The sequence below is a fragment of the Dermacentor variabilis genome, chromosome 1, assembly GCF_050947875.1.
Source record: "Dermacentor variabilis isolate Ectoservices chromosome 1, ASM5094787v1, whole genome shotgun sequence".
NCBI lineage: Eukaryota > Metazoa > Arthropoda > Arachnida > Ixodida > Ixodidae > Dermacentor > Dermacentor variabilis.
Window position 1 is genome coordinate 248,796,875 of NC_134568.1, and position 17,562 is coordinate 248,814,436.

General features: G+C 48.5%; 1 protein-coding gene across 1 annotated transcript in view; it reads right to left on the minus strand.

Annotated features, from left to right (window-relative positions):
* Positions 1–13,592: 13,592 nt before the first annotated feature.
* Positions 13,593–17,562, minus strand: part of LOC142573239 (uncharacterized) — a 209,540-nt gene continuing 205,570 nt past the window's right edge. The window contains exons 6-7 of the mRNA XM_075682844.1: positions 16,365–17,153; positions 13,593–14,614 (exon numbers count right to left, since the gene is read on the minus strand). Coding sequence (XP_075538959.1) covers positions 14,388–14,614; positions 16,365–17,153 — 1,016 coding nt within the window. The 3' untranslated portion in view covers positions 13,593–14,387. The remainder of the gene's footprint in view (positions 14,615–16,364; positions 17,154–17,562) is intronic.

The window sequence follows — 17,562 nt, forward strand, 5'->3', positions numbered from 1 at the left end:
ATTGCGTTTTTGTAGCCCCGCTTGTTATCTCTATTAATTTATGTTCCCTGCAATGATAACAATTAACATCTTTTTTTTGAAATAAACTTGGTGGAATGATAAACGCGCGCAAATTCTAGAAGACACCTGGCTGCCTAGATATCTGCGATGGTTTGTTTGCTACTAATAGTGTGAACAGGCCTTAGGGAGGAGATCATATTCATATGAGTAGCTTACGCCGATTGGAATGTAACCATTTTGCGCCATAAACATTTAGCAAGAGTGATGGTGGCAAGCGAGCGTCAGCACGTGAGCACCTGGAGCGGAGCTGAGGCACGTGACAAATATTTTTAAACACTGGTAGGCGGCAAGTTGCATGGAGACGAGGCGTTCATTTGTGGGATCACCAGCCGTTTGTGCGCAGGCGCGAGTAAGAGCGGGCGCGAGAGAGAAAATATGGGGGCTTTTGCTGCTTGAATATATGGCTCTTCCTAGGCACTATACGAAGGAGGTTCCTTAGCGCGTGTTATGCGTTCGTCCCTAGGCGTGCCGGCATTGCGGAGTGTGGTCCAGTTAGTTTATGCTCGGACGCTGGCTTCCGGCGCAGTAAAATAGATAAAGCAGCGGGCACTGACGACCGTCGGCGACCGTTGTGTCGGACACACTGTCTCGCACCTGCGGCACTCGTGCTCAGTCAGTCGTGGCGGATCATAGCTTCCTCACGCCTTACGGTGATGTACCTTGAAAACAACATCACAAATGTTTCCGTGGGAGCAATAGATATCGCAGTAGAGCCTGGGCCGCATATATTGAAAATCTAGAAGGCAGAGCGCCTTGGCAACCGCCGTTGAACGCAAGTGGCTGAGAGGTCGTCGGTGACGCTCGACGCTCTTGCAACCGCTATGAGAATACCTCTCGCTACCCTAATGCCTCATGCGCTAACCTAACCTAATCAAACCTAACTTAACGTTAACCTGACCTAACGTTAACCTCGGCAAACGTGGCCGAGACAAAAAAGACAATAATCGTCGCGGCGTAACCGCTGTGAGAATACGCCGCGCCACCCTGACGCCTTTTACACTAACCTAACCTAACGTAACGTAACCTAACGTTAACCTAAGCTAACGTGCCCGAGAAACAAAGGCAAAAATCTGCGTGGCGTAACCGCTGGGAGAACACGCTGCGCCGTCGTAAAGCCTTTTACACTAACCTAACTTAAGGTAACCTAAACCTAACCTAACCTAACGTGGCCGAGACGCAAAGGCGTAACATGGCGTAACATCCGTAACATCCTCATGGCGTAACATCCTCATGGCGTAACATCGGGCGGTGGCGTTCAACCGTGGTTGCTAAGGCGCTGCGCGTTTATTTCACTCCAGGGGACTACTCAAAAATGCTTCTGAAAAGTCGTGGACAGCAGCATACGAAAAGCCTACCCAGAGCGAAGATACTGCATCAGAAGAGCAGGCCGCGCCTCTACTACGGCCCTTACTGCACCCCTGGAAAAATCAGTGGTGTTTCTTTTTTTCCTTTTTTTTTTTGAATTTAGAGCGTCGTAAGGGACAAGAAAGGTTTAATCCGGCATGACTGACTCAGCACCAGTGTCGAAGGCACGAGAAAGTCTGTCCGACGTAGCTTCATACACAGCGATCACCAAATGGGGCGTCCGGGCCCACTGCCTCACCGCGCGGGCAGCTAGCATCGGAGCACAAAGAAACTCGATACCGCTCCGCAGAACCGGCACGCCTAGGGGACATACACACACAACACGAGCAAAGAAACTTCTCCTCCGCAGCGCCTCGGCAAAGGCAGATATTCAAGGACCAAAAGCACCCATATTTTCTCTCTCGCACCCGCTTGTACTCGCGCCTGCGCACAAACGGCTGGCGATCCCTAAAATGAACGTCTAGTGGCATACAGCGCAAGTAGTGTGTACACTCCAAGCGCAAGCGTCTGTAGCGGAAGCTGGAGCAGACCACAGAACACAACAAATGAGGGTGAGAGTTAAGCGCGGCGACTACAGGTGGCGGCAGAGCAACGAAAGAAACGAGCCAAATCTAGCGGCTGGGGTGGGGTACTTAAGAGTACGCCATATACGCAAGAAGCTAAGGCCGCGTCAGTATGGTTCGCCCTAAGCTCCCTCAAAAAGGAAACACTGTTATCAGATCAGTTGGCTCTCTTGTATATTTTACTTCGTGCACCAAAGTTTTCCTTAAGAGCCCAATCAAACTTTCTCGTCACTTTAGGTGGTCACTTTTGTTTGCTTTGAAAGGAAATAAATATCATTGTTTTCCTGACAGGCTTTTCTTATCTAATTGGCTGACAAGGGACGATGAGCGTGCAGAAGGGGAGAGGGTTTTCGTGGGTCCGAGCTAGCGCAGCCAGGTTGATGCGGGCGGTGCCAGCGTGTGCGATTGGTCCGCTTCCCCTTGCTCAGCTTGCGATGACTGGTCGAAAATCGCAGCGCGTGCAACGGAAGGTTAAAAATGCCGCTAAAACGGGTCTTCAGTGAAGAAGCCTTGGCACAGCGATGTCGTATACGTGCCAAAAGTGTTCGAAAACTTTGTACTGCCACGAAAAAATTGTTAATATACGCTGAGAAATCTATTCTCCCCGGGAACTCCCAGCTGCCAGTGCCAGATCAATCGGTGGACAGATGTCTAGGACATAGGTTGCAAGGATGCTTCGCCTACTTGCACGCCAATGCACTACATCAGAGTGGAGTGAACCACATTTTATGCACGCCCGTTTATACAACCTGGATCCAACCTTAAGCCTCCGAATTCCACCAAGACTTCCCCGAAGAGACGCGACCCTTTTGTGTAGGCTATGGTTCGGCGTCGCGTTTACCAACGCCTAAGCGTTCCGCGTAGGGATGGTCGACACCGCATCATGTGGCGATTGCGCCGACGCGGAAACGATTCGTCATTATCTTTGACAGTGCCCGCAGTACAATGTGCAGAGACAATCGCTTTCCGTCATGTGGAACCAATCGTACGATCAGCCTCTGTCGGAAGGAAGAATTCTGAAACATCGACACGACTTAACATCGCATCAAAAGGCCGTGCAAGCGCTACTACGCTTTTTGAGATCGACCGGCCTGTGTGAACAGCTGTGATTGGAACACCTTGGGCTCTATAACGTAAATGTACTCTAATCTGCTTTTATTCCAATCTCCTGACGTCAAATTTACGTAACCACGACGCAAGCATCAGGCGGTGACCCACAGCGTTGTTTGAAAAGCCCAATGATACGCGCTCCTCGTTTATAGAGGTCACTTTTTTGTTTTCAAAGCGGATAGAATTGCCTACATTGAGCAGATTTCTTTATCTAATCGGCTGAAAAAAGGCAAGGAGGACGCTCAAGTGGAGAGGGTTCGATGGGGCCAAGCTAGAACAGTGAAAGTGGATAACTGGCTGAGGAGGGTGGTGCCGGCGTCTGTGATTGATTCGCTTCCCCTTACTTAGCTTGCGGTGGATGGTCGAAAATAGCGGCGGCGTGCAACAAAACGATAAAAGTGCCTCCAGAACGGATCTTCAGCAAAGAATAGTTGGCAAAGTGATGTCGCATACGTGCCGAAAGGGTTCGATAACGTTATAGTGCCACAGAAAATATTTATTATACGCAAATAAATCCATACTCCGCGGCCGCTCCCAGTAGCTAGTGCCAGAACAATCGGTGGGCAGCCATCTTCTATTCCTTTCGGAACGGGGCAGCCTACGGCTATTCAGAAAAAAATTCAGTTTTGTGCGCCATATGAAGGCGTGTTATACGCGTACACGTACGTCACTTTGACGTTATAAATTTTCGCGGTTTTGTGACGTCGCGTGAAAGACAGGCGAAGTGGGCGCAGCCCGAAAACATTTGACCAATGGCAGAGTACTATAGCTAAAAAGGCATCGAATGAGAAATAAGCATTTTTCTTTCGTTCGGTCTAATGTGCATAATCAGTGTGCACACATCATAGCAGATGGGGCGTTTTCACGGTTTTCGTGATGTCACGTGCGAGAAAGGCGAAGTGTAGGAGGCCCGAAAATTTTTTTACCAATCAGGGAGAGCTGATTGCAGAATTGGAATAGAGAAATTCGGAATAGCTTTACGTTATAGCGGCGCCCCTTTTCTGTTACACGTTCCCTTTTCTTGTTTCCTTTTTTTCTCCTCTCGGTATTTCTCGTCTTTACGACCCCTAAATCCCCCACCCCAGTGTAGGGTAGCAAACCGGAAACTCGCATCTGGTTAACCTCCCTGCCTTTCCTCTCTTTCTCTATATTTATCTATCTCTTATTCCTCTCGGAACGCCCCTCCCCCCCTTACCCCCGCCCCAAAGTCACCGGCTATTTAAAAAAATGTTTTTTTTTTCCGTAATGGATCTTTTAATGCGTACACGTCACTTTGACGTGGTCAGTTTTCGGGGTTGTGGGACGAGGCGTGACAAACAGGCAAAGTGTGCGCAGCACGAAATATTTTGATCAGCAGCCTAGAGCTATATCGGTGAAAAATTCGTAGCAACGGATATGATTATATTGCTTTTGTTCGGCCTAGTCATGCATATTCAGTGTGTACACATCATATCAGGTGGGGAGTTTTAGCTGTTTTCATGACGTCGTGTTACAGAAGTGGGGGTGGCCCGAAGCTTTTTTGACCAATTATGGAGGACTAGTGGCAAAATTAAGTAAAAACAGACTGGATTAGCTCTACGTTACAGCACCCCAGAGCCCTGAAAAGAACTGTAGCGCAACTCGGACGACATTGCGAGTTTGACTCATTCAACTCGGAGCGCGTCGAATTTTGTACAGTCATGCTGACTGTACAGCAAGGCGCCTTTTTCGCGTGAAAGAAATCCCGTGACAGAAAGAGTAAAGTGGCAAAGGCGCTAAAAAGTGAAGCTTGATGATCTGCTTAACGAAGCCTCAGTGCGTCTTTTGTAACGTTTACTACTCGATATTCCTTAAGAGCACAGTAAGATAAGTGTTGCTGCAGATATTCAATTGCACGGCATTTTGTCAATTTCTATATTTACCTTTCTTTCTCTCTGCCTGCATGTGTGTGGGGGGGGAGGGGGGGGCGTCCTTGCTTGCGTGCATTTCAATTCAGTCACCGTGCGTCATTCTTTATATGGCATCGACTACGTCAAACTTCTGTTTATGACCATTTGAAACATCATCAGACTTCACCGATTCCTTCGGCTCTGAATTTATTTAGTCCGACAGCAGCAAGCTCTCGTAGCGGACACTGCCATCTTCTCAACAACAGTTCAGATCTCATCGATGGGTGCTTCTGAGTGTTTCGCAGACTTCGTTGTTTTACTTAAAGGAAGTCAGCTTGGTGCAACTAAACAGTACATTAATATACGAAATACAGAAAGCTTACACTACTGCAAAAGTTCGTCATGAAACCGTATTCGCAAGGGTCGTAAATGAGCGCGACGTTACAGGCAACGTCACTGCTGATGTCATGGCTCGCGCGGCGCGCCAAAATGATGTATTATCGTTATTACCTCTAGCGGCGAGCTTTGTTTCTTAAAACTCTGTAGTGAAATTTCCAGAGGAGCATTGTTCATAAATTGCGCTGAAAGCCCTTCAGGGTCCATATCCACAAAGCTCTTACACTAGAATTGTTGGTAACAGCATTTTCCAGCCAATCGTGGCATATTATTAGCGAAGGCGATCAGCCAATAACAAAGAGCCCTTACGATCTGAAAGCTTTGTGAATTCGGCCCTAGAGACCGTGTTCACAAAACAGCTCTTACGCTACAGAATTGTTCATAAGAGCAACTTCTAACCAAAGCTGATGCCGGACGTAAGTTATCATAAGCGAAGGCAGCCGATCAATGGCCAATATTGTGGGGTCTGCGTGTCTCACAGGAGTACCGACCACCGATGGTTCGAGCTTATCGAGCCACAGGGCCGCGCCAGCCGTCAGCCTCTATCGCCGCTACGCGCGAGCTCAGGCCACAAGGGGCTACCAAGCGACGCAAGCAAGAGCACAGTATTGCCCCCTGAGTTAGCGGAAACCGTTTATTGTATCCGGCGGCACCCGACACTGCACAACGCCCGCTCCCGCGGTACGGCGGGGAACCAAAGGGGGTCCCGTACCAAGGGCGAAAAATAGTCAGGGGCGCCTATAGCCCATCGCTGCCGATCTATACAAATTATGCATGCACAGGCTCAAGCTGGGACCAGCCGCTAGGAAAAGTCCCGGCGACGTAACGGCGCTAGAGGCTGGGGGCTGACGCGGCCCTGTGGCTCGCTAAGCTCTAAGCCGCGGTGGTCGGTATTCCTGTGAGACACGCAGACCCCACAATATCACTTCTGAACGAAAAGCTTTGTGAATTCGGCCCTGGTTTATTGAGAGGTACTATCATGAAAATCCTTATACCGGTGTAAACCCGCCTCTCTGTTGAAATAATTCATAAACATTCGGCTTGACACACTCTATACTACATGCTTCTTGTACAAGTTAGGAAGGACTGACGGCACGCCGTGCTCATGCGAGGTACCTGCGGCGATATAGAGTACCTTCTATTGCAGCGCAAAAGATACGATACTTACCGTTAGATGCTTTCAGTGAATCACATTTTCTGTATAAGAAGGCGTAACGTGTCCCAAGAGTAGCGCGAGAGTGGATATAACGCGTTTCGGCTATTCGTGCACTTGGAAGTCATCGCACGTGAGTTCTGCTAGATTTTTTTTTTCTGCTTCTTCTTCTGTAATCTCGCAATTTTTCTCGGCATTCACTATTGTTCTCGTGTGGTCATGGCGCTTGCGCGCGTGTCCACAAGTGTTGTTTTTAGAATGTGGCACAAAACCACCACCGTATCTCACGACACACACACACACACACACACACACACACACACACACACACACACACACACACACACACACACACACACACACACACACACACACACACACACACACACACACACGCGCGCACGCACGCACGCACGCACGCACACACACACACACACACACACACACGCGCGCGCAGATCTATACAAAATTATGCAACTGCTTTCTTACAGATTTACCGTTTGTATCAAGTTTTTTTTATATCTGTAGAATGTATGTAAACAGTTTCTTTTACTCTAACAAATTGTGAAAGCTTTTGATTATTTCTATGAGGTTTTCTATTAGGGCGCAGCTCTGAGGCGCCGTTCCTGTGGCAAGCGGCGGCGTGGGCGGCGTAACCGCGCGAACGCGCACAGCGAAAGATGAAAGAGCCAACGCGGAGCGGGTAGATGGAAGACGCAAGCCGCGAACGGCGGCGTCCAATGAAAGCGGCCCCTTAAAGTGCGCGCGGGAAACTGATCTCATGCGGTCTCATCCGACCGCTCGTTTCGTACCATCATCTGCTCGCGACAGCTTTTGCTCGCGCTTGTTTGGTTTGCTTGGTTTGGTATAGTTTACGCTTGTTTTAATTGTCATGGTTTGAGACTTTTGTAATCCGATTGTATGCGTGACGCCAGTTGTTTAGTACATTCTGGAAGCCATGCGGGCACCAGTGATTTTACCCCATTTTTCAAGTTCATTCCACTGGAACCTTCGACGAGTCGTGTATAAAAGCCGGCGCGCTTTACCCGAATATCTGGGCCCGCATTCACAAAACGCTCTTAAGCTAATAACGTTCGTGCCAGCCAATAGTGATGTAGGATAGCGAAGACAATCAGCCAATGAAAAACAGCACTTCCGAACAAGCAGCATTGTGAATTCGGCCCCAGATTTCTGACGATTGCTGACTCTGATCGCCACTATCATTGTGCTTGAGTGTTACTTATTTTTCTGGGAACAAGTTCGCCCAATAAAGAAATAAATTTGGAACGCACAGTTTCGGCATTGTCACTACTACGTGACAATATAATCATAATGGAAAATAGTGTCGGCCAGTTCTTTCTGAACAATGAACCACCCAATCGGTGGAAGTGCTTCGTCTGCTGCAGCTGTTAAACTAGCTGCCCCAGCAGAGGCTCAGTGCCGGCGCCGAGAGGACCCTGTTGCTCAATATAAAATTCTTTGCCAGAATAAATGGCGATTTCAAAACACCTAAACAGCTGCGCTCAAAATTCACATTAGTGAGTGTCGTAATCGTCGGTGAATGTTTTTTTTATACTGTTCTCTAATTTGGTTTTGTTTATGTGTGTGTGTATTTAGCTACGATTTTGGGATAGCGGGCTCTTCAGTAGGACAAACGTCCCATTCCGTCGCGGTTAATAAACAACCAACAACAAAATTATCACATGTGGCCTGTGTCCCATGGACACAGTCGCAGCAGATGGCGAACATCCACTGGGTTCATATGCGGGGGCAGAGCACTTGGGCACTCCACAGGGTCTTCACGTGCTAGGCCCAGGCCCAAGTTACGGAAATGGTAAGGGCCGTCCCAGCCATTAGTGTCCGGAGAGAGGCATTTAGGCGCTTTAGTGCACAGACACACTTAGGAAAGAGTTTTGAGGACAGTGTTGGTGATAACGCTTTTATGTCGATTCTTTTTACCACCAGCCGTAGTGTTGAAGGCAGCTACGTATTCAAGTGTGACTAGCTATTTATGAAATAGGAGATTCGATCCTTCTACGCATTCAGAAATCTGTGCAACCTACTGGCTTGACGGCCGGCGCGTTTTGTAGAAAGCCTGGCCTAAGGAAGATCGAAGCTTCAGCTTATTTTATCCAATTCATGCACATCAACTAGATGTTTATTTTCTAATAAAGTCTCATCTTTAATTATCATTTTTCGCAACTATGTTCTCACTGGTTCGAAATGCAAAAAAAAAAAATATTCCTTTGACATAAGATTTGATCGTGTGTCACGTGAAAGTAAACGAAATGGCCGGCTATGCTAAAATATTAGAAATATAAAGAAAACAACGAGAAAAAGAAAGACAACGAGGTGTCGAAACGGTCAAATCCAATATATTAACTAAAAATAAAACTAAATGAAATAAAACAGAAATATAAAAAAAATGCATCGCAGAGACATGCAAGACGCTAGGCATGCAACCTCCTCGCACACTTTCCAGAGATTTTCTTGTGGACCTTGCTTCCGAACAGGTGGTAGGACAACTGTCTTCTTTATGTTGGTTAGAGTAATCAGCTCATAACTTCAAATGTTTAAAGAAGCGCGTGCCCTGAAGAAAACGATCAGCACCTACATCGCCTAATTAGCTACCAATGGGAAGGGATCATTAAGTTGCCTTTCTTATTAGATTTGTGTAAACAGATGTCGATGCCTGTAGGCGGCGCCTGCTACCCGTGTTCTCTGACTGTTAAAAATGCACACAAATGCAGCAAATGTTTCAGTCATATGGCATAAGCTCAACCCATGCATCGCGGTAGTCCAGTGACTATATAGTGTTTCAATGCACTGCTGAGCTCGAGGTCGCGGGTTCGAGCCTGGCGGCCGCATTTCGGTGGAGGCACAATACCAAAACGCCCGTGTATACCGTGCCTAAGAACGCCACGTGTTCTAAATGAATACGTAGTTCCGCGCTACGGCGTGGCTATAGTATAGTCGTGGTTCTGATACGTAAAACCCCAGAATTTAATTTGTTTAATGTGGCTACATCCACAGTGTATACCATTCTTACTTAATTTAATTTTTCTTTTATTCACAAACCTCTCAGTAAACGTGACGCAGCACAAAAAACATGCTGTACGAAAGGAAGCGCACTTATGGCGTAAACACTCACGAAGCGACAAATACGAAGACGAATTCTTGTTTATGCTGACTTCGTGTCTGAATTTATGCCGGTAGAACAGCGCAATCAGCAACAAACGAAACGCCATAACCTGAGCGCAAGGGCAGTTTGCGCAGTGCGATGTTCCGCTGAGGTGTAGTTCTTTCAAGCGTAGTTTGGGGTCATTTCTTGGGTGCACAGGCTCCTCACGTGTTCATGAAAACCTCCTGGAGCACGCACGCCATATCGTGGCGCATAACCCACCGAAGGTGGGCACTCGAATTGAAGTTACAGCTCTGCTACGTTTCCGTACATTAGCCGTGCCGTAATACGGTAACCCCCTGCCTTGTGCCTATTGCATTTTTCCAGATGCGAAGATTTACCGCAATAAAACTCTTGCGATTCGGTCAGACGCGTCGTAACCAGAAGTACACGGTGCGGTGCCCTTCCCGTCGATGTGTTTCTTTGTCCGGATTTTTTTTCTCGCCATATTCCTCGCTCCAGCGCTCAATGCTATGGGTCACTCGGTTTTCGGTGCCGTAGTGCGGCACGGCTAAAATTAGTTTCATTCATTGGTGAATTTTATTTTTTCAGGGAGCGATGGACGCCATCTGTCCGCAAAGAATGAATGACACAGAAAGGGCAGTTGAAAATTTTTTTCTTTGTTTTTCCACATGTCTTGTTTTATTTCCATTTCTGCCACATATTTACAAATGTCGTATAGCACGGAACAATATCTACAAGAAAGTGGCCACCACCGCGACACGAGCTCACCGGCAGGGGCACGCGCCGCCTGCGTGCCCCGTTGTCGAGGGGGTGGGCACGTGAGACCTTGCCGACGGGTCGAGGGGTGCCTTCACAAACCGTGTACACTGTCGCGTTTGATCACACTTATGTACAAATACACTTATACATACGCAGTAAACACATGTCAACTGGAGGAGAGGAACGTATACAAGGTAGAACGTAGAAACGAGTGCGCGCCACACATATTTGCCATGGTCGCCGCCGCTGGTCGCTATTGCTCCGGCCCACCGCCTGCGCGTCTCTGGGAATGGAAGACTTCCACTTAAATATCTCCTTTCTCTCTCTGCTGGAGTTCAAACAATGTACATACCTTCTAAACAGGGTGGACAGCCTCCTCCCCGCCACTATAGTTCGTCCTAACGATTCGTTACATGATGTATTTACACTGTACCGCGAGAAGAAGGAAGAGAATTTATTAAATACGCCCTCCCATACACTCGGGCCGGAACCACACAACGTTTCTAGTCCGTTTGTATTCTGGACCAGCTTTCTTTACCGTTCGTCATAGGCTTGGGTGGCAACGCCCTTACACCGCCAGGATCATCGCTGACGGCGCTGTGCATCGGTGCTCGGGATGACGAGAATGGAGCAGAAGCGAGCAAACAGAACTGTTGCATTGAAGCGGACTTGGTATTTCGCGTCATCATATATTTTCTCAGGATGAACTGGTGACAAAAAATAGACATATATTTTCTCTACGTGCTTTCTGCGTTATCATTCATAGTTCTTATGAATATCACGAGGAACAAAGAAAGAAAGAAAGAAAGAAAGGAAGAAAGAAAGGAACACACATAGGGGACAAAGAATCTCTACCCATCGCGGGCTTTGCTTTTCTCTTCTCCAGTGGAGAAGTGCACCTTCGAATCACATTTTACTAGAGTAACTGCACACTGCGCAAGCTCTACCAGCATAGCCGAAGTTAATCGACAATCGAAGTACACTCTGCAACGAAAGCTGCAGCCGTGTGAGCATTTATTCAGTTCTTCGTCGTCCGTGCCTCTGCATTCGCCAGTTTCATCACCGACGCAAGCGCCAAAACGAACAATACAGTTGTGAACGTGACCCATTGGGTCCAGTTTGATTTCTGCAGGTTATGCACGGGAAGAGGGGAGGGGGGGGGTCGTGTTTTTGGGCGTGAAAGCATGACAATGTACATAAACTTTGTCCCAAGAGCGCACTTTTACCTGATGTCAGAGATTCATCCCGTAGGCGCCAAGAAAAAAAATCACCATTGTGTCCCAGCCATTTAAAATGAGATACGAACCAGGGAAGCTCCACTAAGATCGCCTTTCTTTCTTTGACCGCAATCATTTCACAGAATTTGCAGCGACTATAAACAACCTAGAGAGACGTTTTGCACACGTAATTAACATATTAAGCTGCTAATGCAAAGGGGTGTACCTGCTTCTATTTAGTAGTTGTCCAATAAGGATTTCATAGGCTGTCAGCTGATCCGATGTTTCTTTTCTTGTTTTTTTCTTCTGCATTTTTTGCAATCACGTTAACTACGAGCAGAATCTGTTCAAGGACGTCATTTAGCCAGGAGATATTAGCGACCTGAACATGTTTAGCTATCGTTTCAAGACGGAACTATTCACATAGACAAATAAACGAAATCCGTTTGTTAAGCACACCCTCAATTTTTTTCGCCTTACGCAAAGTATAAACATGGGAGGCAGGCAATAAAGGAGATGTGACACTGCTTGTGTGGTATGCTTGGGTATTGTGTGCGTCCCAAGGAGATTCACCACCACAGAAACACAATTCCACCCAGGATTATCCGACCACTACATCATACTGAGATTCCATGAATACAGTAAACCTAGTCATATACACGAGATATAAGTTATATTTGTTCAAGAACTTCTGCCATATTTGTAGATGTCGCCAAACACCGCCACATGCGCGTTTATCCCAGCGGTATACATAAATTTTGTCTCGTTGTGCATAGCTTGCAAAGAGTGGGCATTTACTGTTTCTGTAATTTTCGTCTCTCTTTGTTAAAAGATGCGATTCCGATAAGGGATATAAAAAGGTACTGCTACACGTATTTTGCTAAATAATGACAACAGAAGAATACTTTAATTATTACGATACTAATGTTGGGGGTTGCCATGTCTCTCCTTATTGAAACAAAATAAAACTGTATTACATACGTAACTTCAACAGTTCATGTAGTGTATGTTTTCTTCTCTCTCCCCCAAATCGTTTAATCCGCCGCGGTGGCTTAGCGGCTATGGTGTTGTGCTGCTAAGCACGAGGTCGCGGTATCAAATCCGGGCCGCGGCGGCCGCATTTCGATGGGGGCGACATGCAAAAAAAAAAAAGAAAAAGAAAAACGCCTGTGTCCCGTGCACTGAGGGCACGTTAAAGATCACCTGGTGGTCAAAATTAATCCGGAGTCCCCCACTACGGCGCGCCTCAAAATCAAATCGTGGTTTTGTGGCGTAAATCTCTCTGAATTCAATTCAATTCCCTATTGTTCAATATCTAACCGTTACAAACTTCTCAATCCCGTTCAACACGACAACCCTCATACCAGGTGCCAGCGCCCAGCTAGGGAGTTACGGTCATTCCTTCTTTCTTTTTCTCACCAAACAACCACTAATCAATTAATTTCACTCAAAGAAAATGAGAAACAGCACATTTGCCACGGATAATCAACGTGGTATTTCTTTTCTTTGCAAAGGTCACTAATGTCTGCTTCAGATCTCGCACTAAACTTCGCAAGATAAAAACAAGCCCACTTCCTGCAATACAGATTACAGCCTTCGTGTATTGTTCTCGCGTTATATCTGTCGTTACGTCATGTATCCACCTCCCCCTTGCTAGGAAAACAACGGTTGATTGAACTAGTGTCTTGCACAAAATAAATTAATTGGCACAGCTACTAAAACATTTTATATTGAATATAAACAAGAATAGCAGATTCACGTTTCATTTCCTTCGTGGTAAAAGCAAATAGTCCGACCTTTACTACAGTAAAAGGAGAGTGACTGTGCCATGAAGCATGGTGCTTGGGAAGTTTAAAAAAAAAAAAAACCACACACACACACACACACACACACACACACACACACACACACACACACACACACACACACACACACACACACACACACACACACACACACACACACACACACACACACACAACAGCCTTCAATTGTTTTAAAGGATTCTTCTCTATAATATAATAAATTGAAATTACACGCCACATGCTGTTTATGAACGACTTTACCCAAGCACTGGCTTGCCAATGCAGACGTAAGTAAACACGTGCTTGTATGCTCATACGTCGACCTGTAAAAACGATGCAAACCTAATGTCTTAATTAATAATTTCACCTTTAACCCCTGGCTTAAATAAGCGGCGACAGCACATACTTCCTTCTTGCATATCACGCATTCACGCACAGCTTTTCATATAAGACCACCCTCCCTGGATATTATCTTTCTTCTCGACAAAGATAAACTATGAGAAACTGCGGCAAGGACCTTGGCCATCACTGAGGTCATTTTCCTGCCTGCAACACACCGCGATTTGTTTCCTTCGAGCCACCCTGAGACATCAGTCCGTAGCCAGGAGGCGCTGAATTATTTGTGTAAATGCTGTCTCAGTGCAACCGAGAATTTATACCACCGTGCGAACCGAGAAAGATAAAGCGAGATGTCACCGGCGAGAGAAGTTCCGACGGCATTCTGATGCACTGCCGTCATCTACACCGCATGAAAAGTGACACTCTCGTCCGAATGGCGATGGACAAGTGTACGACAGTGGGAGGTGGTCGCGCCGGCGCTCGTCCTCGACGTCAAGGTCGACGCTCCCCCGTGGGTGCGGAGGGGAGGGAAGGGGGCGACATCTTCTTGGGGCCGAAGCCCCCGGAGTCCACTTTCACACACGGCTCGTGCCAGCGCGATCACAGCTCAGGGCAGCCCGTCGGCCATGGCGCCGGGCACCGCGGCCGCGGGGCCGTAGTGCTGCGGCGGCGCGAACTCGTCCTCCGAGGACGACGAGCGGGAAGAGGAAGAGGCTCCGTCGGCGCAGGGACTTCCGGCAGCGGCGGCCATGATGGCGGCGGGTGCCGATGACGCGTAGCCCCCAGCGGCCCGGTAGATGGGGCCTCCGGCGCACGACGACGACGACTTGTCAACTGGAACACGGAAAAGGTGGAGACGAATTAGGGACATGATTAAAGGCAAAAAGCGCGCCGCCGGCGCGCGGGGAAACCTGATGAGGCGAGGCGGGCCCAGCCGGGCCCCCCATTTCTTCCGGTCTTTTCCTGACAATCGATGGAAATGAAGAGCCCCAGAGACGAAAAGGTGGGTGTCGCTGCAAACCAATCCGTCTGTCCTGGAATAATTTTTATGCCGTCCGGAATTCAATCTGCATTAATTGAGGAGGGACCTCCTCGCTCTCCTCCGGAACTCGCGCTGAGCGCCGTCCCGTTTATATTAAAAAATATTTGCCGCGGCTGGTTTTGCGGTCGCGGGCTCTCCCCTCCTGGCGGTTGGTGTTTGGGGGAGGTCTGATCGGGGCCGCTTTTCTCGACGGGGATGCTTTCGCGGCTCTCGCTGCCTGCCTTCGCGCTCGGTGCTTGACCGAGGCTGTTGGACGCCACGCGCTCCATTCCCCTCTAACCCCGAACCTCGGCGCGCCGAGCGAGCGCAGCTGCTTTTGCGGCGGCATCAAATGGAACTGCTTGTGCCGAGCTGCTCATTGCCCTGCTTAGGTGGTTCTCGCTCCGGTTTCGCTTGCTTTCTTTCTTTTCGAGAAATGCATTCCGTCTCGGCGTCGGTCTTTGTCTTTTGCGCGTGGCAGTGCCGCTGGCATTGGTTCATTTGTCAAACGACGATAGATGCTAGCATTAAGCGTTTTCAATAAACTGAGAACGTTCTTTTCTTTTTATCCCTCGTGTTGGTGTCGCTCTCATACTCCAAGCAACGCCAATACCTCGGGATTGTCTTTCAGGATAAGTTAGGTTAGGTTAGGGTGAATTCATTGCCTGAAAATAAAAATAAATAGCGTGCTTCACCACAATTTCGTTTCATGGTTCTCGCGTTTCATTTTCGAATGCGCAAAGATCAGGAAGGGTGACTTCTTTTATGTACATAGAGTTAGGTTTAAGAGAACGTATACATGCTTAGCAGGGAAGTATGTCTGCCTTAACAAGAACGAATGGTCTAGAGAGCGAGTCCCAGATGTGCGCACACGCAGACGTACCCACCACGCCAACTTACGGCTATCGAGGCCAGTGTAATTCAGAAGCTGCAGCAATGCCCACGTCGCTTTCGTGGTCTCACGGGACGCATGAGACCACTGCTCTAGAATCGGCGAAAATTGCCTACAGCCCAGTCGGTTTAGCACATTCCGAAGAAGGTCGCACTTCTTCGAACAAGGACGAAACCTGTTCGATTGCCTCCTCGCCGCTATCGCAGTTGCACATAAGTATGTCTGTATTCCAAAGAAGAATAGTTAAGCTTTCGTAAAAGCCACTCCTCGACAGAGGCGGCACAATGAGGCTTCATTGCACTGGGAAAGGTTCCACGCGTGGTGAAGCCGTTTAAAAATAGAAGCTCAAGTAATTTTTTTGGTATAGGCAATTCACGAATAGATGGACCGTAAGATTGGCTTTTATTCTTAGCTTGATACATGTAAAGCGGAAGCTATTTTCACGTTAGTACTTTCAGACAGTGTATGTCTCAGGCATCTGCATAACCTTTCTGGCGAGAAAAAAAAAACGACATTACGTAAGGATTCACAATAGACGAGGGGCAGACGCGGCTAAGTCATAACATCAGCAGAAAGGGAATCAACGCATAGCAATGATTCCGGAGAATGGCTCGGTTACGCTGCTTCTGGTGTTAAGCAGCGTGAAATTCCAACGCACTGCGCCTACTCACCTCCCATGTGCGAATGCGGCGCAGAGGCCGACGCCTGGCCCAGGTAGAGGTGCGAGGCAGAGCTCTGGCCTTGGAAGTACCCGCCCGAGCCCAGGTGGAAAGGAAGCGAGGACGATCCAGTGGCGCCCATCTTGGCGTTGGGGGGCGTCTGTGGCGGCGTGTCCGTCTGTGGCGCGGCTCCTCCGGGACTGAATCCATTGCTGCCGTAACTGGCGAAGTGAGCCGCCGCAGCTGCCGCGGCTGCTGAAGTGGGCGTGTTCCCACCGCCGGCCCGATGGTGGTATCCCCCGGAGAACCAGCCCAGTACCGAGCCGTGGCTGGCGGCGCCTCCTGCAGTATCCTTGGGCTGCCCACCACTGGCCGGAGGACCCTGCGTTTGGCCCGAGCATGGTAGCGGTGGAGGGGGACTCTTGCTCGTCGCGGTGTCAGCCAGCGACCAGATCTTGGGCTTGTTGTGCGCGCTGTCGGCACCCGACGAGTCGTCCGCGGCGTTCGGCGACGACTTGGACATAAGAGATTCGAGGCCCTGGAGGTCTGGCGATGGGCTGTCAGAGGATGCAGCCGGGGTGTATCCTGTGAGTGAGTTTGGTGGCGCCAGAGACATGATGCCGTTGAGGATTGGGGACCGAGACGTGCCTCCGAGGGTGTACGGATTCGCCGAGTGGCCATAGCTGTGCCGCTGCTGGTGGAGATCTGAGCCAACGTTGGCCCGGTGTGGCTGGGAAGACTGCATCTCGGCCGCCTCGTGGTCCACCTCCGCCGATGTCTGGGGTGGTCGTAACGTACTTTCTGGAAAGCCCACACAAGTACCACGCTATAGCGTTTAGACTGCGTAAACTCATCAAAACATGGTCTCGTTATTCTCACCAAGCTTTTTAGCGATGGGAACGTCTACTGATAACTTTATCGGGACACTCAAGTTTTTTGCTACTTCTATACTAGCAAAATACGTCGCCTCTGCGCTAAAAAAAAATATGATACTATTCACTAACAAGAACTCATGCGCTGTCAGGATACCGTCACGGGTGATGAAGACGGCGTTTGCTGGGCTTTTTCGCCTGGCTTTCCGAGCGATAAAATTTGTTGGTGTCTAAAAAGGACTCATGCGATTGTGCGTTGCTCGCTTGTTTTTTTGAAGAGGACGCAACGATGTGGCATTTATCTGAAGCCGTAGACTGAAGACGACAGTCGCATGTGC